The sequence below is a fragment of the Triturus cristatus genome, chromosome 7 (assembly GCF_964204655.1).
Source record: "Triturus cristatus chromosome 7, aTriCri1.1, whole genome shotgun sequence".
In the NCBI taxonomy this organism is placed as follows: Eukaryota; Metazoa; Chordata; class Amphibia; order Caudata; family Salamandridae; genus Triturus; species Triturus cristatus.
Window position 1 is genome coordinate 34,427,819 of NC_140590.1, and position 24,452 is coordinate 34,452,270.

The following is a 24,452-nucleotide window of genomic DNA, read 5'->3' on the forward strand; positions in this document are numbered from 1 at the left end:
AGGGATTCAGGTAAGGCGATCGCGCACACGCGAGAATGTATTATTTTACAGCGCGAGCAAGAAACAAATTATCGCCAAGCTGCGGAATGCGGAAATTTTGACATTTTCACGCTCTCCGCGCAATGCGAAAATGTCAAATTATCGCAATTTCCGCAAACGGAACTAAATTTTCACCCAGGCCTAGTTGTTGTACCAACCAAAGAATGCACTGGATATTTCTCCTCTAGGAACCATATTATCCCAAGTGTCATTATTAAAAAAATCACTATGATCACTACAAAAACTATCTTACTCTTTTTGGACCAAGCAGACCATCTAGACCAATCCCGCTCTAAACGCTGTGCTGCATATGGCTGTTCCTCCTCCTCAATAGGTCGACCAAACGGGTACATTGTGAAACAAGGTATATAATGAAACTGATAATGGAGTGAATGTTCCCAGTGTCTGTTAGAGCCTCACTGGCAGGCTCCTATTGTTCATCATCTTGAGCACTAGTGGTGGAGCTGCTCAGTCCTAGCTTGGATCCGTATCCCACATTGCAGGGTAATGTACTCCCCTCCTGGAGAGCATGCTCAACTTACCCTGTACAATGTCTGGAACAGTGCACCAGTCTCGTCACTGTCTAAACTAACACCGTTGGTACTACAGCAGTGTATGCCCTAACTTGCACAGTCCATCCCTAACTAATCTGAGTTTTCCTTTGGTGCACTATTCCCCCGTTGAGGGCGCAAATTGTACCTAGCTACTCCAGGCACAGAAGGATCATTAACAAGCATTCGCATAGCCAATAGGTCTCGCTTTTGGGACCTTCTAAGTATTTAGTTATGCAGCACAATATCTTTGGTGCAACCACATCAACTGTTGCATGGCTAAACACTTATAAGGTCCCAAAGGCAAGACCTATTGGCAATGCCAATGCTTGGTGTGGTTGTGTGTGTGGTTGTGTGTGTGGCTGTGTGGGTGTGTGTGGTTGTGTGTGTGTGCTTGTGTGTGTGTAGTTGTGTATGATTGTGTGTGTGTGGTTGTGTGTGTGGTTGTGTGTGTGGTTGTGTGTGTGGGTGTGGATGTGTGGTTGGGTGTGATTGTGTGTGTGGTTGTGTGTGTGTGTGTGGTTGTGGTTGTGTGTGTGTGGTTATGTGTGTGTGTGGTTGTGTGTGTGGTTGTGTATGTGGGTGGTGTGTATGTGGTTGTGTGGTTGTGTGGGTGGTTGTGTGTGTGGTTGTGTGGTTGTGTGTGTGGTTGTGTGTGTGTGGCTGTGTGGCTGTGTGTTGTTGTTTGGTTGTGTGTGTAGTTGTATGTGTGGTTGTGTGGGGTTGTGGGTGTGGTTGCGGGTGTGGTTGTGGGTGTGTGTGTGGATGTGTGGTTGTATGGGTGGTTGTGTGTGTGTGGTTGTGTGTGTGTGGTTGTATGTGTGTGTGGTTGTGTGTGGTTGTGGTTGTGTGTGTGTGGTTATGTGTGTGTGGTTGTGTGTGTGTGTGTGGTTGGGTGTGTGTGTGGTTGTGTGTGTGTGTGTGTGGTGTGTGTGGTGTGTGTGGGTGTGTGTGTTGTGTGTGCATGGTTGTGTGTGTGTGTAGTTGTGTGTGTGTGTGGTTGTGGGTATGTGTGGTTGTGTGTGTGGATGTGTGTGTAGTTGTGTGTGTGTGTGTGGTTGTGTGTGTGGTTGTGTGTGTGTGTGTGGTTGTGTGTGTGTGGTTGTGTGTGTTGTGTGTGTAGTTGTGTGTGTGGTTGTTTGTGCGTGGTTGTGTGTGTGGTTGTATGTGTTGTTGTGTGGTTGTGTGTGTGGTTGTGTGTGTGGTTGTGAGTGTGTGTGTGTGGTTGTGTGTGTGTGTGTGTGGTTGTGTGTGTGGTTGTGTGTGTGGTTGTATGTGTGTGTGGTTGTATGTGTGGTTGTGTGTGGTTGTATGTGTGGTTGTGTGTGTGGTTGTGGTTGTGTGTGTGGTTGTGTGTGTGGTTGTGTGTGGTTGTGTGGTTGTGTGTGTGTGCTTGTGTGTGGTTGTGAGTGTGGTTGTGTCTGTGGTTGTGGTTGTGTGTGGGTGCGGTTGTGGGTATGGGTGTGGTTGTGGGTGTGTGTGTGGATGTGTGGTTGGGTGTGGTTGGGTGTAGTTGGGTGTGTTTTTGTGTGTGTGTTTGTGATTGTGTGTGTGTGTGGTTGTGTGTGTGGTTGTGTGTGTGGTTGTGTGTGTGTTGTGTGTGATTGTGCGTGGTTTGTGTAGTTGTGTGTGGTTGTGGTTGTGTGTGTGGTTGTGTGTGGTTGTGCATGTGGTTGTGTGTGTGGTTGTGTGTGTGGTTGAGTGTGTGGTTGTGTGTATAGTTGTGTGGGTGGTTGTGGGTGGTAGTGTGTGTGGTTTGTGTGTGATTGTGTGTGGTTGTGTGTGTGGTTGTGTGTGTGTGGTTGTGTGTGTGGTTGTGTGTGTGGTTGTGTGTGTAGTTGTGTGGGTGGTTGTGGGTGGTTGTGTGCGTGGTTTGTGTGTGGCTGTGTGTGGTTGTATGTGTGGTTGTGTGTGGTTGTGTGTGTGATTATGTGTGGTTGTGTGTGTGGTTGTGTCTGTGTGTGGTTGTGTGTGTGGTTGTGGTTGTGTGTGGTTGTGTGTGTGGTTGTGGTTGTGTGTGTGGTTGTGTGTGGGGTTGTCTTGTGTGTGTGGTTGTGTGTGTGTGGTTGTGGCTCTGTGTGTGTGTGGTTGTGGTTGTATGTGTTATGTGTGTGGTTGTGTGTGTGCAGTTGGGTGTGGTTGGGTGTGTTTGGGTGTGTGTTTGTGTGTATGGTTGTGGTTGTATGTGGTTGTGTGTGGTTGTGGGTGTGGTTGTGGGTGTGGTTGTGTGGTTGGGTCTGGTTGTGGTTGTGTGTGTGGTTGTGTGGGTGTGGTTGTGTGTGGTTGTATGTGGTTGTGTGTGTGTGTGGTTGTGTGTGTGGTTGTGTGTGTGGTTGTGGTTGTGTGTGTGGTTGTGTGCGGTTGTGTGTGTGTGGGTGTGTGTGTGGTTGTGTGTGGTTGTGGTTGTGTGTGTGGTTGTGTCTCTGGTTCTGTTTGGCTGTGTGGGTGTGTGGTTGTGCGTGAGTGTGTGTGGTTGTGGTTGTGTGTGTGTGTGGTTGTGGGTGTGGTTGGGTGTGGTTGTGGTTGTGTGTGTATGTGGGTGTGGTTGTGGGAGTGGTTGTGTGTGTGTGGTTTGTGTGGTTGTGTGTGTGGTTGTGGTTGTGTGTGTGGTTGTGTGTGGTTGTGTGTGTGGGTGTGGTTGTGTGTGTTGTTGTGTGTGTGTGGTTGTGAGTGTGGTTGTGTGTGTGGTTGTGGTTGTGTGTGTGGTTGTGTGTGGGGTTGTGTTGTGTGTGTGGTTGTGTGTGTGTGTGGTTGTGGTTGTGTGTGTGTGGTTGTGGTTGTGTGTGTTGTGTGTGTGGTTGTGTGTGTGCGGTTGGTTGTGGTTGGGTGTGTGTGTGTGTGGTTGTGTGTATGGTTGTGGTTGTGTGTGGTTGTGGGTGTGGTTGTGGGTGTGGTTGTGTGGTTGGGTGTGGTTGTCGTTGTGTGTGTGGTTGTGGGTGTGGTTGTGTGGTTGCGTATGTGTGTAGTTGTGTGTGGTTGTGGTTGTGTGTGTGGTTGTGTGTGGTTGTGTGTGGTTGTGGTTGTGTGTGTGGTTGTGTCTCTGGTTGTGTGTGGGTGTGTGGTTGTGTGTGAGTGTGTGTGGTTGTGGTTGTATGTGTGTGGTTGTGGGTGTGGTTGGGTGTGGTTGTGGTTGTGTGTGTGTGGTTGTGGGTGTGGTTGTGGGAGTGGTTGTGTGTGTGTGGTTTGTGTGGTTGTGTGTGTGTGGTTGTGTGTGTGGTTGTGTGTGTGGGTGTGGTTGTGTGTGCTTGTGTGTGTGATTGGGTATGGTTGTGTGTGGTTGTGTGTGTGGGTGTGTGTGTGGTTGTGTGGTTGTGTGTGGTTGTCTGTGTGTGTGTGGTTGTGTGTGTGGTTGTGGGTGTGGTTGTGTGTGTGGTTGTGGTTGTGTGTGTGGGTTGTGGTTGTGATTGTGTGTGGTTGTGTGTGGGGTTGTGTGTGGGGTTGTGTGTGTGGTTGTGTGTGTGGCTGTGTGGTTGTGTGTGGGGTTGTGTGTGGGGTTGTGTGTGGGGTTGTGTGTGTGGCTGTGTGGTTGTGTGTGTGTGGTTGTGTGTGTGTGGTTGTGTGTGTGTGTGTGGTTGTATGCGTGGTTGTGTGTGTGGTTGTGTGTGTGTGTGTGGTTGTGTGGTTGTGTGTGTTGTTGTGCGTCTGGTTGTATGTGTGGTTGTGGTTGTGTGTTTGGTTGTGGTTGTGTGTGTGGTTGTTGTTGTGTCTGTGACAGTAATACTAAAAGCATATCAAAATAAGGGAAAACAAACATCGAGTTTGTGGAAAGAGAAAGCACATTGTAAGTCAAACGGGCGCAGCAAAGCATTAACACAACAACATGTTGTTTGATGTACTTTGAACGAGAACATCAAAGGGGCGCCGTGAAAGTGATCGCGGGTAAAAGTGAAAGTGATCGCGGGCGCTTAATGAGCATGATGAGGTTTGCCATATGGTGCCTCTGCTCCTAAGCGCTCGCCCGCGCAACTGCACTGTAGCTCTAGACTGGCCATGGTAGCATTTTTTGAGCCCTCACTAAAAAGACTTGCCAGACCAGCACATGCGCTGGGTCAGGCGAGACCTAAAAAGTGGGTCAGGCTCAGAGGGGTCAATAGTAGGGGTGGGCGGAACTTGCGAAATTCACTTTCACAAATTATCGCGAAAATGTTAAAAATCTCCGCAAACACGCGGAAATATCGCGAAGATGCAGAAGTTTTTTTCCCGCCCGGAGGTGGAGATTTCAGCCATGGCTAAATCTCTGCCACCGGCCGGAATCCCCACCTCCGGGCCGGAAGCTCCACCTCCGGGCCGTAATTTCCGGCCCGAGTACGGACGTAAAGTTAGTAGTCGTAAATCCATTCTGTGAATACCAAAAGTAGTAAGTGCATTCTGTGAATACCAAAAGTAGTAAGTGCATTCTGTGAATACCAGAAGTAGTAAGTTTAGGATTTTGTCTTAAGTTAATTCTGTGAATCGGGCCCATTGTTCTTGGAAACAAGCAGATAACCCTGGTCTAATAACTACGTCATGTTGGTCTAGTAACTCCGGTATTTCAGGGTGGTAATTGGGTGGACCTCCAGCATCGGGAACTGAGATACTGAAATGGGGCTCTTCTCGAGGAGCCTTAGTCGATAAGCAATCATCGTCGCAACATTACCATAAACCAGAGAATGCGCCATGCCAGAAATATATACATGATCCTTAATATCAAATAAAATCTGAGGTGCCGCATCCTTGAAACACTGCTCCAAAGGACCGATCAACTTGGCCGACATATGCTTAAGGGCATGCTGTTGCACAAATGGTTCTTAATCTTACATCACATTCCACACATCATCCAAACCATAAATGGGATTCTGAGCCCACTGGGAAGCCTGATTAGCTATCATCCTTTTCTGTTCCTCCCCCACATCTGACCGAACCAACACCTCCTGTACGTTCCTTAATGCTCTTCCAGTCTCTATCTGTCAGTCCACTTACTGGTATCTCACTAATCCCTAACGTCGGGGAGTGTAAGAATACAGTGGGAGTAGTGACAGAAGCACCAGGCATTAACGTTGCTGGTGGCTGTGTCGTAGTTGTAAGGGCTGGCGAAAGAAACGCTGAAGCAATAGGTGTGGCAGGGGTAATAACATTTATAGTCGCCACAGACGGCAGAGACAGCGATAGGACACGGGGTGCCGAAGCCAAAGTAGTCTGATCAGTAGTAGCAGGAGCAGAAACAGCAGGGACAAAAGAACCAGGCATCGAGGCCTGTAGGGGAAGAGCAGGATATATCCTCTGTGGGGCTTATGGGGGTGGGGGTCTAGTATCCAACAATTCCTTTACAAAAACATCCTTTTCCTCTCGGGCCACATAGGACTCGTCAGCCTGCAGTCGGAACTTTCTATCTGCATACTCAATTCCTATCTCCTGCTTCTCTTTATCATGCGCAACAGCTTCTTGAGTCAATGTCTTCGTTCTCTCCTTCGAGCCTCTTTCTCTACTTTCAATCGTCTCTGTTTAGCCTCTTTCTGCCAAGTTCATAGAGAATCAAACATAGTCTGACTTTTTCGTTTGGCAAACTATTTTCCTGCAGAAAATTAATTTTTTGTTCATCAAAGGTGCCAGTCAAGGGCCACTGCAACTCGGCATTGTATATTTGTGCCACAGCGTACTAAACGTAATAGGGCCACGTCAGGCTTCACATACATGTCTAAATTCGGGGTGCCTTCCAGAGGCGCTGGCTGACTTTGTTCCAATCGAGCATCAGCAGAACAACAATGATAGCAAGAAACCCAAAACTTAATACAACTGGGTATTTTCAAAAGTAGGCCAAATTCACTAAGTTGCCCGGCAAAGTGCTCACAGACACTATGCACTAAAAGCGGTTTTCAAAACTGCACCAAATCCAAAAGCGGTCCTCAAATCACACCAAATACAGACCAAAATGTTACCATCTCCAAATACAAGCCGAAGCAAACTCGCCAAGCAAATGAATTTTCTTCACTGCCAATTCTTCTAACCAAATGGTCAGATCCAAGGGTTTTCGCCGTTCAGAACCCCAGCCGGGATGATCGCTGGGTGAGGCACTGACTGGTCAGACAGACGGGGCAGCTGCGACTTCAGGACTCTCTCGGGCAGGGATCCCTGGTCCGTCCCGTCCGACCCCACATGGCCCGACCTCCTCACCCCTATGCGGGCAAGGATGGGTCCCCCGATGGGGTCACTATTCGGGCACCAATTGAAGGAAGTGACCCACTGCGGGTCACTAGGGTCACTCGGGACCACCTCCAGCCTTCCACACAAATGAAGAGTCGGTCAGACAGTAGAGAATACAAACCAAGTATAAATGTATTCAGTACACTATAGTGGAGCCCCGTCTGCCCAGTCGCTTGGGGTGCTGCAGAGGGAACTGACATCAGAACTCATGGTATTACATTATGTAGGATTTAGAATCAGTAAAACACGCCCAAACTGTTGGGACCAGCTACACAATGAAGGTACAATAGAAGACGTTTTGATCCTGAGACTGGGCACACACTATCTGTGTGCCAAGGTCACTCCACCTGCGCCCATAGCCTAGCTAGGGGGAGCAGGCATCTATCTTGTGAGAAAGATATGCGCTAACAATAATAATATATTCATTAATACAGCGAGGCCCAACCTTGAGAGAGAGAAAAAGAATGCATCACGGCTGCTTCTAGCAGAGCTGAGTAGAGAATAAATCACGATCATAACACAACATGGCGGCTAAACGTAAAATGGTGCCGCGAATGCTAAGTTAAGCTGAACAAACACATATCAATACAGCAAAAACATTTCATTAGATTCCAACACAGGTGGCACAGCCTTGGCATCGCCACGCCTTCCAGAAATGATACAAACCCACAAACATAGGTGGCACAGCCCTGCTACTCCCATGCCTTCCAGAAGTGATGCAAACCCATGAACACAGGTGGTACAGCCCTGCCACCCCCATGCCTTCCAGAAGTGATGTCAACCCACGAACACAGGTGGCACAGCCCTGCCACTCCCATGCCTTCCAGAAGTGATGCAAACCCATGAACACAGGTGGTACAGCCCTGCCACCCCCATGCCTTCCAGAAGTGATGTCAACCCACGAACACAGGTGGCACAGCCCTGCCACTCCCATGCCTTCCAGAAGTTATGCAAACCCATGAACACAGGTGGTACAGCCCTGCCACCCCCATGCCTTCCAGAAGTGATGTCAACCCACGAACACAGGTGGCACAGTCCTGCCACTCCCATGCCTTCCAGAAGTTATGCAAACCCACGAACACAGGTGGTACAGTGAAGTACTGGGAATTTTAAGCCCAGCGGTGCAGGGGAACACACCCTATGACTTCGGGTTCTTCCTGTTTCAGACCTACAGAAACACAAAGTCTTCTGGGTGAAGTCAAAGATCAGTTTATTGGCTGCAGACCAATTACAGGTATCCAAGAAGTACAACAGCGTGTATGTTCTTAGGAGACTGCTAAAAATCACAGAAACAGGCTTCTCCTTAAATACAAAATATCATGCTTCAGGCACACATTCCTTGGTTTTACGATATGGTCATATAGAGGTATACATTACAAACGAAAGGCAGAGTCATGATGACCATCCCACATTCCAGTTAAGCCAGCCCACAATTATTTACACAGCAAAGCTCAGATCCCACATCAGATATTGATAGGCCCCAATAAACATGAGCATCTCCTGTTTTGGGAAACAAGCCATAAAGCAGGAACAGTCAGGTGTGAAAGAGATTAGCTGGAGGCTCGTGTAGGATGAAAAGGCTTTATGGTGTGTCAAGACCTGATGCTAATCACAGGTGGCCAGAGGACGGGGAGCTCGTGAGACCGGACTGATCTGGGGCAGCGGAGCCAAGCTGTCCAGGTCACAGAGAAGTCAAAGGAAAGCACATGTGCTCTAAAAGGCCCGTATTTGCTTCATGCTATGTAGCCTATGTGAGGGCAACCATAAGATGGCCACCGCTCCAAGATGGAACCCACGTAGTGATGTATAATAACGTATACACAGTGCATTCATAGCTAAAACGTTATACAAAGCACTTGTACATACCGCATTAACCATTCGCGGTTCACTAATACAGGGATGGACAGGGGTAGGGCCCTGCCTCCTACGCGGTCCCAAATTCTAAAGTACGACAACAGCCCTTCCACCCCCATGCCTTCCAGAAGTGATGCAAACCCACAGACACAGGTGGTACAGCCCTTCCACCCCACGCCTTCCAGAAGTGATGCAAACCCACAGACACAGGTGGTATAGCCCTTCCACCCCCATGCCTTCCAGAAGTGATGCAAACCCACAGACACAGGTGGTACAGCCCTTCCACCCCCACGCCTTCCAGAAGTGATGCAAACACACGAATACTGGTGGCACAGCCTAGTCCATTTTATTATGCTCGATTGATTAAAATCTTTGCATACACATTACAATAAAAGATTTCTTATTCACAATTAAATAAATAAAACAGCATTTAAAAACCATCGAGAAAAAGGTTTGTAGTTACACAACTGGACACTGTGGTTGCCAGTAAGTCAAGGGTACCGAGTCCAGAAGCTTCAAGCACACAAAGGTGATTGGGGGCGGTTATTGCAATAACCTGATCACTGGCGGTGCTCCTCATGGGAGCTGTCCATCCGGGACCTTCAGGAGACGTCCCTTCCAGGATGCGGAACCTCTTGGTCACCATCCTATCCTCTGGCCTTTTTAGTAATGAGCCCTGATGAAGACACTATCGTCCTATCGAGCCGAAACGCTGATGAGATTTTCTCCTCATGGGCCACAAATGTTTATTCTAACTTTGGTTACAACTAGAACTTTACTCGCCTGAACGTTCTCAAGAAACTTTGTGTGGCAATCTGCCTACGTATCACACTTGTTACCGTGTGACAAGTGTGCACCACACACTTTGTTGTGTGCTTTTCACACTCGTGTGTGGTCGCTCAGTCAGTGCTTGAACACGTGCAGTACAGGACTGTGTTAGGTTCGATACAAGTTTGGAAGCCACCGGATCCCAAGTACTAGTGTGCATGAGCCGGGCCTCGCCTAGACTGCCACGGTGGACAAAAAAATGATGGACGGGAATGGGAACCCAAACGAGCTGAGAGCGGCTGAGCTCGAAGCAGGCAGCCTCGCCACCCTGATGGCTGTTTCCTATGGAAGTTTACTGGCCCTGAGGCACCTTGACACCTGCAGTTTCACTTGTTGCTTCTTCTATGACCCCCCCCCCCTCCCACACACACACACACACTTAAGACAATTGAATCTGCCCCAAGCTCCCAAACTGGTTTTCTTTCTCATGAATGTAAGCGAAAGTGCAACTCTCCCCCCCCCCCCCCTCCCTGCTGGGGGCAGGTATGCAGGCCTTCCTGGGAGGGACACTTCAGGTGAGACGCGGGGGTGCGTGTGTGGGGGGAGTTCCTCTATGCCGAAAACCAGCCTAATCCTGTTTGGTAGATGCTTGTGTTTGGGAGACGAGCTCTCTTATCAGTCCAAGCTCATCACGGGCAGGGCCGATAGCCAACAGGGGCTGGCGAGCAGGGCTCAGTAAAAGTCTTCTTAGCACGCCACGAGGTTTCTTTGGGGACGGTGCCTGGGCTCTGACGGTCCCTCCGTGGGCTCGGACGGTCTCTGGGCTCTCACGGACTCTGGGCTTGGACGGTGGCTGGGCTCCGACGGTCCCTCCCTGGGCTTGGACATTCTGTGTGCTCGGACGGACTCGGACACACAGTTCTCCGGGGTCTGTGGCTGATATCGACCTGACTACGATGAAGCTCTCGTTAGCCCTGGCGGTGCTGCTGTTGGCTTGTATATCCCTTAGCTGGGCGCACCGAGGTAAGCCCCCCCCCCCCCCCCCCTCAGACTGCTGTGAAGAGGTAAAGGGGCAGATTTACAAGTCCCTTACGACACTTTTGCGTCACTTTTAACATGGAAAAAGTGACGAAAAAGTGGCGCAAGGGGCTTGTAAATCTGCCCCAGATTGGTAGCGCTGCATGCCCGTGTACGGAGTCACAGCGCCGTACACTGATCGCATGGAAACGCTGTGATGGGGGGAAGCGCTCTGTGTTTGGGGTGGGATCTGGTCCCCGAAGACCCGGTTCTGTGACCCCCTCCCCCCTCCTCCTCCAAATCTTATATTTATCAGTTCCCTCAAACTGCCCAGATCCCCATCGGGTCGCTGCCCAGAGTGGCCATCCACCCCAGGGGTGGATATGAGCAGGGCCCTGGGGGGTATCTGATCGATAGGGCAGTTCTTCCCCCACCCCAAGCACACGCCCACCCCCATGCCGCTGGCAGCTGCAGCGGGTGGGACAGCAGCATGAGCTGAACTCGCTGTGCTATCTTTCCGAGATCTTGGGTTGCAGACCTGTGCCTCGGGGTTGTTGAGGTTGGTTGCGCGGTGTGGGGTAGTTTGTGATTCGTTCTGGGTTTGTCAGAGCTTGTGGTTGGTGCTGTCTGGTGTGGTTGTTTAGTGGTGTGTGCTTACGTGTGGTTGGTTCTTATTATGTCTTGTGAGGTGTGAAGATGTTCTGGGCATTGGTTGGTGTGTCGCAGAGTCTGTTGTGGAAACCGGTCACGTGGGACTGTGTGGCAACGAGTTCTAAAACAAGTGAGGAAACCATGCCCATCTGCCGCCTCTCCTCAGTTTCACAGTAAAACACAAATACAATATAGGTGAAGTGTGCCCCTCAGAGCCCCGGTGCCACTGCACCTGCGGCACCCCTGGGACATGTTGTGAGGCGCTGGTACTTCGAGGTGCTGCGTGCACGGCCGTGCTGTGGTGCGTGGGGGATATGTGTAGTAATCGGAGGGGGCACCTGTGGTATTTTGAGAGGGGGGTTGCGCTGTCGAATGGAGTCTTCAGATTTATGCGTTTGAATTGTGTTTTGGGGGTCCGCGGTGTTGCTTCGATGAGTCGTTGAGTTATGCCGACGTACATCCGAGGTTTGTTGTGGTCATAACTTGTTAGGGTTGTGTCTGTGTGAACTTGTGTGATGCGCGGTGAGGCCGGTGCTGCGTAGCACACCTGTGTCGTGGTATGCGTGGGTGTTGTGGCGATGCGTGACGGGGCTGGTGTTGTGTAGCACACGTGTGTTGGGTTGATGCGGGAATGCTGGTGTGTAGCAGACGTATTTTGGGGAGGGGCTGGTACTGGTGGTGTGTAGCAGACGTGTTGTGTTGACTTGTGGATGTTGAGGTGATACGTGGCAGGGGCTGGTGGCGTGTAGCACACCTGTGTTGTGGTGATGCGTGGGTGTTGTGGCGATGCGTGAAGAGGCTGGTGTTGTATGCATACGTGTGTTGGGTTGCTGCGGGAATGCTGGTGTGTAGCAGACGTATGTTGGGGTGGGTCTGGTACTGGTGGTGTGTATTAGACGTGTTGTGTTTAGGGCTGGTGCTGGTGGTGTGTAGTTGACTTGTGGATGTTGTGGTGATACGTGGCAGGGGCTGGTGGCGTGTAGCACACGTGTGTTGGGTTGATGCGGGAATGCTGGTGCTGGTGTGATGAGGGCTGGTACTGGTGGTGTGTAGCAGACGTGTTGTGTTGACTTGTGGATGTTGAGGTGATACGTGGCAGGGGCTGGTGGCGTGTAGCACACGTGTGTTGGGTTGATGCGGGAATGCTGGTGCTGGTGTGATGAGGGCTGGTACTGGTGGTGTGTAGCAGACGTGTTGTGTTGACTTGTGGATGTTGAGGTGATACGTGGCAGGGGCTGGTGGCGTGTAGCACACGTGTGTTGTGCTCATGCATTTTATTAGCTTGTGGTAATGTGTAGAGGAAACTTGTGTGAGGTGCGTGGTTGGGACGTGTTGTGCTGGTTTGGGGTAGGCTGAGGTTGGGGTTTGTGCTGATATGTGGCAGGGAGCAGTGTTACGTGGTGGGGCACTGTTGTGTGTGGTGTGGCTTCGGGGTGTCTTCTTCCCGGTAAGTAGTAGGTTGTGTGTGTTGTTCTCACAGGTGTGTCTTTGTTCCTCAGGGTCCAAGAACGAGAAGCGCCTCACTGGAGGCGGCGCCCCGGACACGGTGAGCGGTGGGGGTGGGGAGGGGGGGCATGGTGTACCCGTGTGTGCCCCGCACTGTAAACCACCCCCTGCCAGTGCCGACGCATCCCTATGCGCACAGCAGTGTAGTTTGTGCCATTTCCAAACCCAAGCTCTAAATGTCAGGCGCACAAACACCCGCAGCAGGCGCAGCAACCCTCAACACCCGCAGCAGGCACCAACCCTCCACACCCGCAGCTGGCGCACCAACCACCCACACCCGCAGCAGACACAACACCCACACCAGGCGCACCAACCCCCAACACCGGCAGCAGGCAGAAACACCCGCGGCAGGCACAGCAACCTTCACAACTGCAGCAGGTGCAGCAACACCCGCAGAAGGCGCCAAATCTTCAGCAGGCGCACCAACCTCCAACCCGCAGCAACCCTTTAGTCCCGCAGCTGGAAGCAACACCCAGCAGGCGCAGCACTCCCCAACACCCGCAGCAGGCGAAGCAACCTCCACACCCGCAGCAGGCGCAGCAACACCCGCAGCAACTCTTCATGCCCGCAGCAGGCGCCAACCCCCAACACCCGTAGTAGGCGCAGCAGGCACCAACCCTTCACACCCGTAGCAGGCGCAGCAACCCTTCACACCCGCAGCAGGCGCACCAACACCCGCAGCCGGCCCACCACCCCCTCAGTTGTCACAGCTTCGGGTTTCAGCGGAGCCACCACATGCCCGGGGCCGAGTGGAGAAGAGGTGGGCTGATGCCGAGGCTTGGCATGCATCTGGCCTCCCAGTGGCCGCTTTTTGAGCTGTTGTGATCACCACGGACACCTGTAGCCAGGGAAGGGGTCACGACTCACACTTGGGAGAGCCCCGAGGGGCAGAGGTTGCGCGAGGGCCGGGGCAGAGGCCCTGCTTTATTCACAGAAAAAAGTTGACAAGCTTCCTTCACATCCACACCATGTGCTCGACGCTGGGCACACTTTTCTCACTCAGAAGCTGACACAATCTATTCAAGCTTTCTTCAGGGTACAATCAAGCCCAGGGAAGGCAGTGGCAGTGCAAATTTCTTTCACAGTACAATCAAGCCCTGGGAGGGAGGTAGCAGTGCAAGCTTCCTTCACGGCACAATCAAGTTATGGGAGGGCAGTGACAGTGCAAGCGTCCTTCACAGCACAATTAAACCCTGGGAGGGCAGTAGCAGTGCAAGCTTCCTTCATGGTACAATCAAGCCCTGGGAGGGCAGTGCAAACTTCCTTCACAGTACAATCAAGCCCTGGGAGGGAGGTAGCAGTGCAAGCTTCCTTCACGGCACAATCAAGTTATGGGAGGGCAGTGACAGTGCAAGCGTCCTTCACAGCACAATTAAACCCTGGGAGGGCAGTAGCAGTGCAAGCTTCCTTCATGGTATAATCAAGCCCTGGGAGGGCAGTGCAAGCTTTCTTCACGGCACAATCAAGCCCTGGGAGGGCCCCGGGAGGGCAGTAGCAGTGCAAGCTTCCTTCACGGTACAATCAAGCCCTGGGAGGGCAGTGCAAGCTTCCTTCACAGCACAATCAAGCCCCGGGAGGGCAGTAGCAGTGCAAGCTTCCTTCACGGTACAATCAAGCCCTGGGAGGGCAGTAGCAATGCAAGCTTCCTTCACAGCACAGTCAAGCCCTGGCAGGGCAGTGCAAGATTCTTTCACAGCACAATTAAGCCCTGGGAGGGCAGTAGCCATGCAAGCTTCGTTCATCGCACAATCAAGTTCTGGGAGGGCAGTGGCAGTGCAAGCTTCCTTCACAACACAATCAAGCCCTGGGAGGGCAGTAGCAGTGCAAGTTTCCTTTATGGTGCAATCAAGCTCTGGGAGAGCAGTGGCAGTGCAAGCTTCCTTCACTGTCCAATCAAGCCCTGGGAGGGCATTGCAACCTTCCTTCACAGCACAATCAAGCCCTGGGAGGGCCCGGGGAGGGCAGTAGCAGTGCAAGCTTCCTTCACGGTACAATCAAGCCCTGGGAGGGCAGTGCAAGCTTCCTTCACAGCACAATCAAGCCAGGGAGGGCAGTAGCAGTGCAAGCTTCCTTCACGGCACAATCAAGCTCTGGGAGGGCAGTGCAAGCTTCCTTCACAGCACAATCAAGCCCCGGGAGGGCAGTAGCAGTGCAAACTTCCTTCACGGTACAATCAAGCCCTGGGAGGGCAGTAGCAATGCAAGCTTCCTTCACAGCACAGTCAAGCCCAGGCAGGGCAGTGCAAGCTTTCTTCACAGCACCATCAAGTTCTGGGAGGGCAGTGGCAGTGCAAGCTTCCTTCACAGCACAATCAAGCCCTGGGGGGGCATTAGCAGTGCAAGCTTCCTTCACGGTACAATCAAGCCCTGGGAGGGCAGTGGCAGTCTAAGCTTCCCTCACAGCACAAGCAAGCCCTGGGAGGGCAGTGCAAGCTTCCTTCACAGCACAATCAAGTTCTGGGACGGCAGTGAAAGTGCAAGCTTCCTCCATGGCACAATCAAGCCCTGGGAGGGCAGTGGCAGTCCAAGCTTCCTTCACGGTACAATCAAGCCCTGGGAGGGCAGTGGCAGTCTAAGCTTCCCTCACAGCACAAGCAAGCCCTGGCAGGGCAGTGCAAGCTTCCTTCACAGCACAATCAAGTTCTGGGAGGGCAGTAGCAGTGCAAGCTTCCTTCACGGTCCAATCAAGCCCTGGGAGGACAGTGAAAGTGCAAGCTTCCTCCACGGCACAATCAAGCCCTGGCAGGACAGTGGCAGTCCAAGCTTCCTTCATGGTACATTCAAGCCCTGGGAGGGCAGTGGCTGTCTAAGCTTCCCTCACAGCACAAGCAAGCCCTGGGAGGGCAGTGCAAGCTTCCTTCACAGCACAATCAAGTTCTGGGAGGGCAGTTACAGTGCAAGCTTCCTTCACGGTACAATCAAGCCCTGGGAGGGCAGTAGCAGTGCAAGCTTCCTTCACGGTCCAATCAAGCCCTGGGAGGACAGTGAAAGTGCAAGCTTCCTCCACGGCACAATCAAGCCCTGGCAGGACAGTGGCAGTCCAAGCTTCCTTCATGGTACATTCAAGCCCTGGGAGGGCAGTGGCTGTCTAAGCTTCCCTCACAGCACAAGCAAGCCCTGGGAGGGCAGTGCAAGCTTCCTTCACAGCACAATCAAGCCCCGGGAGGGCAGTAGCAGTGCAAGCTTCCTTCACGGTACAATCAAGCCCTGGGAGGGCAGTAGCAATGCAAGCTTCCTTCACAGCACAGTCAAGCCCTGGCAGGGCAGTGCAAGATTCTTTCACAGCACAATTAAGCCCTGGGAGGGCAGTAGCCATGCAAGCTTCGTTCATCGCACAATCAAGTTCTGGGAGGGCAGTGGCAGTGCAAGCTTCCTTCACAACACAATCAAGCCCTGGGAGGGCAGTAGCAGTGCAAGTTTCCTTTATGGTGCAATCAAGCTCTGGGAGAGCAGTGGCAGTGCAAGCTTCCTTCACTGTCCAATCAAGCCCTGGGAGGGCATTGCAACCTTCCTTCACAGCACAATCAAGCCCTGGGAGGGCCCGGGGAGGGCAGTAGCAGTGCAAGCTTCCTTCACGGTACAATCAAGCCCTGGGAGGGCAGTGCAAGCTTCCTTCACAGCACAATCAAGCCAGGGAGGGCAGTAGCAGTGCAAGCTTCCTTCACGGCACAATCAAGCTCTGGGAGGGCAGTGCAAGCTTCCTTCACAGCACAATCAAGCCCCGGGAGGGCAGTAGCAGTGCAAACTTCCTTCACGGTACAATCAAGCCCTGGGAGGGCAGTAGCAATGCAAGCTTCCTTCACAGCACAGTCAAGCCCAGGCAGGGCAGTGCAAGCTTCCTTCACAGCACAATCAAGTTCTGGGAGGGCAGTGGCAGTGCAAGCTTCCTTCACAGCACAATCAAGCCCTGGGGGGGCATTAGCAGTGCAAGCTTCCTTCACGGTACAATCAAGCCCTGGGAGGGCAGTGGCAGTCTAAGCTTCCCTCACAGCACAAGCAAGCCCTGGGAGGGCAGTGCAAGCTTCCTTCACAGCACAATCAAGTTCTGGGACGGCAGTGAAAGTGCAAGCTTCCTCCATGGCACAATCAAGCCCTGGGAGGGCAGTGGCAGTCCAAGCTTCCTTCACGGTACAATCAAGCCCTGGGAGGGCAGTGGCAGTCTAAGCTTCCCTCACAGCACAAGCAAGCCCTGGCAGGGCAGTGCAAGCTTCCTTCACAGCACAATCAAGTTCTGGGAGGGCAGTAGCAGTGCAAGCTTCCTTCACGGTCCAATCAAGCCCTGGGAGGACAGTGAAAGTGCAAGCTTCCTCCACGGCACAATCAAGCCCTGGCAGGACAGTGGCAGTCCAAGCTTCCTTCATGGTACATTCAAGCCCTGGGAGGGCAGTGGCTGTCTAAGCTTCCCTCACAGCACAAGCAAGCCCTGGGAGGGCAGTGCAAGCTTCCTTCACAGCACAATCAAGTTCTGGGAGGGCAGTTACAGTGCAAGCTTCCTTCACGTCACAATCAAGCCCTGGGAGGGCAGTAGCAGTGCAAGCTTTCTTCAGGGTACAATCAAGCCCTGAGAGGGCAGTGCAAGCTTCCTTCATGGCACAATCAAGCCATTGGAGGGCCCAGAGAGGGCAGTAGCAGTCCAAGCTTCCTCCACGGCACAATCAAGCCCTGGGAGGGCAGTAGCAGTGCAAGCTTCCTTCACAGTACAATCAAGCCCTGGGAGTGCAGTGCAAGCTTCCTTCATGGCACAATCAAGCCCTGGGAGGGCCCCGGGAGGGCAGTAGCAGTGCTAGCTTCCTTCACTGCACAATCAAGTTCTGGGAGGGCAGTGGCAGTGCAAGTTTTCTTCACAGCACAATCAAGCCCTGGGAGGGCATTAGCAGTGCAAGTTTCCTTTATGGCGCAATCAAGCCCTGGGAGGGCAGTGGCAGTGCAAGCTTCCTTCACGGTACAATCAAGCCCTGGGAGGGCAGTGCAAGCTTCCTTCACAGCACAATCAAGTTCTGGGACGGCAGTGAAAGTGCAAGCTTCCTCCATGGCACAATTAAGCCCTGGGAGGGCAGTGGCAGTCCAAGCTTCCTTCAGGGTACAATCAAGCCCTGGGAGGGCAGTGCAAGCTTCCTTCTCATCACAATCAAGCCCTGGGAGGGCAGTAGCAGTGCAAGCTTCCTTCAGGGTACAATCAAGCCCTGGGAGGGCAGTGCAAACTTCCTTCACATCACAATCAAGCCCTGGGAGGGCAGTAGCAGTGCAAGCTTCCTTTACAGAACCAGCAAGCCCTGGGAGGGCAGTAGCAGTGCAAGCTTCCTTTACAGCACCAGCAAGCCCTGGGAGGACAAACTTCCTGTACAGCACAATCAGGTTCTGGAAGGGCAGTAGCAGTGCAAGCTTCCTTTATAGCAGAAGTAATCCATTGGAAGGCAGTAACTTTGCAAGCTTCCTTTACATCACACACAGACACACACAGGCATAGCTGAGCAGAAGTAGTGTACAGTCCCATCACATGCAAGAGGTAGAACACCAACACTGCAAGCTTCCCACACACACAGGTGGAGCTCTGAAGCAGTTGTGTACAGTTCCATCACATGGAGCACACGCACACAGACACACATGGGCATAGCTCTACAGCAGTAGTGTACGGTCCCATCACATGGAGCAGGTAGAATAACAATACTGCAAGCATCCCACACACTCATAAGCAGAGCACGGCAGCCGTAGTGTACGGTCCCATCACATGATGGAGAACACACACGCACGCTCACACACATGTGCACGCATAACACGTCAGCTCAGCTGTAGTTTATGCTTCCAACTCAGGGATTGGCGGGCAGGTTGTAGCCCTTCACGGACCCCGCCTGCTGACCGCTCTTTTTTAAGGTTGATTGTAAGTCCAGAGTGTTGGCCCTTAAGAGAGTGGCTGTAGGGTGCGTGGGGGTCTCGACCAGCACCGAAACTGGAGGGTGGGAGAGTGCGCTTGGTTACCGTATTCCGATGTCTCATGAAGAATATAGTTTAGGTTTAAAAGGGATGGGGGTGACATATCTGCAGCTCACACACATGGAATGTTACATTGAGTGTGTGCTGATGTCTCTTTGTTCAGTCTTGAAGCGCTTTAGTCAATCCCTAACCACCCCACCCTGCTCTAACCAGCACGCGAGTCATGCTGGCAAGGGCTTGGAGTGCATCATAAAAGTAGGACAAGCCTTCAAGGCACTGGACTGTCGCAGTATTATTGTCACAGCAGTTCTACCCAAAGGGGCGTTACCTACTACCAATAAATAGTGTTTTAATTGAAAAGTGCCTTTATTGTAAACATAGTGCTTCTGTTGAGCAGAGCCATGATAGTTAATATAGCGCTTCTGTTGGGAAGAGTCATGATAGTAAATATAGCGCCTCTGTTGAGAAGAGCCATGATAGTTAATATAGCGCTTCTGTTGGGAAGAGCCATGATGGTAAATATAGCGCCTCTTTTGAGAAGAGCTATGATAGTAAATATAGCGCTTCTGTTAGGAAGAGTCATGATAGTAAATATAGCGCCTCTGTTGAGAAGAGCCTTGATAGTAAATATAGAGCCTCTGTTGAGAAGAGCTATGATAGTAAATATAGCGGCTCTGTTGGGAAAAGTCATGATAGTAAATATAGCTCCTCTGTTGGGAAGAGCCATGATAGTAAATATAGCGCCTCTGTTGAGATGAGCCACGATAGTAAATATAGCGCCTATGTTAAGAAGAGTCATGACAGTACATATAGCGCCTCTGTTGGGAAGAGCCATGATAGTAAATATAGCGCCTCTGTTAGGAAGAGTCATGATAGTAAATATAGCGCCTCTGTTGAGCAGAGCCATGATAGTTAATATAGCGCTTCTGTTGGGAAAAGTCATGATGGTAAATATAGCGCCTCTTTTGAGAAGAGCTATGATAGTAAATATAGCGCTTCTGTTAGGAAGAGTCATGATAGTAAATATAGCGCCTCTGTTGAGAAGAGCCTTGATAGTAAATATAGAGCCTCTGTTGAGAAGAGCTATGATAGTAAATATAGCGGCTCTGTTGGGAAAAGTCATGATAGTAAATATAGCGCCTCTGTTGGGAAGAGCCATGATAGTAAATATAGCGCCTCTGTTGAGATGAGCCACGATAGTAAATATAGCGCCTATGTTAAGAAGAGTCATGACAGTACATATAGCGCCTCTGTTGGGAAGAGCCATGATAGTAAATATAGCGCCTCTGTTAGGAAGAGTCATGATAGTAAATATAGCGCCTCTGTTGAGCAGAGCCATGATAGTAAATATAGCGCCTCTGTTGAGAAGAGCTATGATAGTAAATATAGCGCCTCTGTTAGGAAAAGTCATGATAGTAAATATAGCGCCTCTGTTGGGAAGAGCCATGATAGTAAATATAGCGCGTCTGTTGAGATGAGCCATGATGGTAAATATAGCGCCTATGTTAAGAAGAATCATGATAGTACATATAGCGCCTCTTTTGGGAAGAACCATGATAGTAAATATAGCGCCTCTGTTGAGAAGAGCCATGATAGTAAATATAGCGCCTCTGTTAAGAAGAGTCATGATAGTAATATAACGCCTCTGTTGGGAAGACCCATAATAAATATAGCGCTTCTAGAGAAGTGCCAAGATATAAATATAGCGCTTCTGTTGAGGAGAGCCATGATAATAAATATGGTGCTTCTGTTGAGAGGAGATGATAGTGCCCTCACTCCTAGAAGGCTCGCAGTTCTCCCAGTGAGGCGCTGTCAATACTCCTGTGGTACCCTGACCTATCCGTGCCAGGGGGGGGGTGGGGGGGGGGAGCCTCATAATATACTTAATATTCTGACCCTGTTTCTCCATCGGTTCTGATTCTAACCCATGATTCTCTGTCCTTCAGCTGCCCTTGAAGACGCAAGTTCCAGGACCGTGGGAGGCTCCCTGGGATCAAAGGGGGCAGAGAGTTGCTCCTGCGACATATTACTGCGTGAGTAAAATCTATCCGTTCATATGTGCGCACCCTGAAACAGCGCACCCCGAGAACTGCTGTAATGTGCGTCCAGGGAACTCCTTGAGAACCAACGGGCTTGTGTTACTGCCCCTGCACCCCGGAAGTACCTGCACGCCCGAAGTGAGCACTGGGGGGCAAAGAGCACTGACGTCACTTGTGTAATTAACTAGTTTAAGGGGTGAACATTACCCCCTGTCCGTCCTCCCTGTCCCAGTCCTTACATCATGAGGGGGCCCACACATCGGGGCAGCTTATTTTTACCCGGCCCTTCATCAAAACACGTTTCACCAGTATTTCCTGTTCCTACACTACACCCCTCTTCCTTGCGTTGGTGACCTCTTCCCCTCTCCCACCTACTTCTTCTTCCTGTCACCCAGAGGGGGTTCAGAGTAAGGTAAGTTTTTTTTCACCTTGTGGGTGTAGCATTGCGCTATGGCAAGCGCTGAGTCGAGTGCTTCTGGGCGCTTTATTTCCTATCGGTCCATGTGCTGAGGTGTTATTGGGAGTCTAGGAGCAAACGTACTGCATCGTTAGACTCTCTGCCTCACACACTCACGCACATACACACACACACACACACGCACACACACACATACTCACGCACGCACATACATGTGAGTAAAAGGATTAGCTGGCACCAGGGCTCTCTATATTAACCTCAGTCTCACGCGACAGGACCGGTTACTATGGAAACCTCAAGATACAGAACCCCTGCTCTAGCGTGGTGCTTGAGAGGACAAAGAGAGGCCCGAGCGCAGCGAAGTGCGCCTAGAAACGCCAGCACCTTGAAGTGGGAGCAGAGGACACGAGGTTATTGGTGTCTTTGCCAAGATCTGAGCTTCAAGCCACGAGTGCAGGGGCGGTCTCCTCCGCCGTTCACGACCAGGCGCACAAAAGACAGTTGATAGATGCTACTTATGACGATGAACAAGGTACCATTCCAAAGGGAAACATGTGCAAGGCGCACAGGTTCAGGCCATGTGTAAAACCTTTGGAAAGGTTCTTGGTTTGAGGCTCTTCGGTAGGGAGGCGCACCTTACTCTGTAAAAGAATATGTGCTGGGGCCAAACCTCTGCTCGGAAGTCGCTGCCAGCTCTATTCGATGTTGGCGTGCCAAAAACGGAGGGTTTGTAGTCTGGAGTCCACCTCGTGCCTCTTTCATCCACCGCCAGACGCTCCTGCCCCTTTATCTCATGAATCCAAAGGATGTCTGCTCTCGAGTCCACCTCGCGCCTCTTTCATCCACCACCAGACGCTCCTGCCCCTTTATCTCATGAATCCCAAGGATGTCTGCTCTCGAGTCCACCTCGTGCCTCTTTCATCCACCACCAGACGCTCCTGCCCCTTTATCTCATGAATCCAAAGGATGTCTGCTCTCGAGTCCACCTCGCGCCTCTTTCATCCACCACCAGACGCTCCTGCCCCTTTATCTCATGAATCCAAAGGATGTCTCCTCTCGAGTCCACCTCGCGCCTCTTTCATCAAACACCAGACGCTCCTGCCCCTTTAACTCATGAATCCAAAGGATGTCTGCTCTCGAGTCCACCTCGTGCCTCTTTCATCCACTACCAGATGCTCCTGCCCCTTTATCTCATGAATCCCAAGGATGTCTGCTCTCGAGTCCACCTCGTGCCTCTTTCATCCACCACCAGACGCTCCTGCCCCTTTATCTCATGAATCCCAAGGATGTCTGCTCTCGAGTCCACCTCGCGCCTCTTTCATCCAACACCAGACGCTCCTGCCCCTTTATCTCATGAATCCCAAGGATGTCTGCTCGCGAGTCCACCTCGTGCCTCTTTCATCCACCACCAGACGCTCCTGCCCCTTTATCTCATGAATCCAAAGGATGTCTGCTCTCGAGTCCACCTCGTGCCTCTTTCATCCACCACCACACACTCCTGCCCCTTTATCTCATGAATCCAAAGGATATCTGCTCTCGAGTCCACCTCGTGCCTCTTTCATCCACCACCAGACGCTCCTGCCCCTTTATCTCATGAATCCCAAGGATGTCTGCTCTCGAGTCCACCTAGTGCCTCTTTCATCCACCACCACACGCTCCAGCCCCTTTATCTCATGAATCCAAAGGATGTCTGCTCTCGAGTCCACCTCGTGCCTCTTTCATCCACGACCAGACGCTCCTGCCCCTTTATCTCATGAATCCAAAGGATGTCTGCTCTCGAGTCCACCTCGTGCCTCTTTCATCCACCACCAGACGCTCCTGCCCCTTTAACTCATGAATCCAAAGGACGTCTGCTCTCGAGTCCACCTCGTGCCTCTTTCATCCACCACCAGACGCTCCTGCCCCTTTATCTCATGAATCCAAAGGATGTCTGCTCTCCAGTCTACCTCGTGCCTCGTTCATCCACCACCAGACGCTCCTGCCCCTTTATCTCATGAATCCCAAGGATGTCTGCTCTCGAGTCCACCTCGTGCCTCTTTCATCCACCACCAGACGCTCCTGCCCCTTTATCTCATGAATCCCAAGGATGTCTGCTCTCGAGTCCACCTCGCGCCTCTTTCATCCACCACCAGACGCTCCTGCCCCTTTATCTCATGAATCCCAAGGATGTCTACTCTCGAGTCCACCTCGTGCCTCTTTCATCCACCACCAGACGCTCCTGCCCCTTTATCTCATGAATCCAAAGGATGTCTGCTCTCGAGTCCACCTCGTGCCTCTTTCATCCACCACCAGACGCTCCTGCCCCTTTATCTCATGAATCCAAAGGATGTCTGCTCTCGAGTCCACCTCGTGCCTCTTTCATCCACCACCAGACGCTCCTGCCCCTTTATCTCATGAATCCAAAGGATGTCTGCCCTCGAGTCCACCTCGTGCCTCTTTCATCCACCACCAGACGCTCCTGCCCCTTTATCTCATGAATCCAAAGGATGTCTTCTCTCGAGTCCACCTCGTGCTTCTCTAATCCACCACCAGACGCTCCTGCCCCTTTAACTCATGAATCCAAAGGATGTCTGCTCTCCAGTCCACCTCGTGCCTCTTTCATCCACCACCAGACGCTCCTGCCCCTTTATCTCGTGAATCCAAAGGATGTCTGCTCTCGAGTCCACCTTGTGCCTCTTTCATCCACCACCAGACGCTCCTGCCCCTTTATCTCATGAATCCCAAGGATGTCTGCTCTCGAGTCCACCTCGCGCCTCTTTCATCCACCACCAGACGCTCCTGCCCCTTTATCTCATGAATCCAAAGGATGTCTGCTCTCCAGTCCACCTTGTGCCTCTTCCATCCACCACCAGACGCTCCTGCCCCTTTAACTCATATATCCAAAGGATGTCTGCTCTCCAGTCCACCTCGTGCCTCTTTCATCCACCACCAGACGCTCCTGCCCCTTTATCTCATGAATGCCAAGGATGTCTGCTCTCGAGTCCACCTCGTGCCTCTTTCATCCACCACCAGACGCTCCTGCCCCTTTATCTCATGAATCCAAAGGATGTCTGCTCTCGAGTCCACCTCATGCCTCTTTCATCCACCACCAGACGCTCCTGCCCCTTTAACTCATGAATCCAAAGGACGTCTACTCTCGAGTCCACCTCGTGCCTCTTTCATCCACCACCAGACGCTCCTGCCCCTTTATCTCATGAATCCAAAGGATGTCTGCTCTCCAGTCCACCTCGTGCCTCGTTCATCCACCACCAGACGCTCCTGCCCCTTTATCTCATGAATCCCAAGGATGTCTGCTCTCGAGTCCACCTCGTGCCTCTTTCATCCACCACCAGACGCTCCTGCCCCTTTATCTAATGAATCCAAAGGATGTCTGCTCTCAGGTCCACCTCGTGCCTCTTTCATCCACCACCAGACGCTCCTGCCCCTTTATCTCATGAATCCCAAGGATGTCTGCTCTCGAGTCCACCTCGTGCCTCTTTCATCCACCACCAGACGCTCC

General features: G+C 51.7%; 1 protein-coding gene across 1 annotated transcript in view; it reads left to right on the forward strand.

The window, feature by feature from the left end:
• The first annotated feature begins 10,046 nt into the window (after positions 1–10,046).
• LOC146808741 (uncharacterized) overlaps positions 10,047–24,452 on the forward strand; it is a 62,463-nt gene continuing 48,057 nt past the window's right edge. Inside the window, exons 1-3 of the mRNA XM_085615558.1 lie at positions 10,047–10,415; positions 12,560–12,606; positions 20,443–20,529. Coding sequence (XP_085471684.1) covers positions 10,349–10,415; positions 12,560–12,606; positions 20,443–20,529 — 201 coding nt within the window. The 5' untranslated portion in view covers positions 10,047–10,348. The remainder of the gene's footprint in view (positions 10,416–12,559; positions 12,607–20,442; positions 20,530–24,452) is intronic.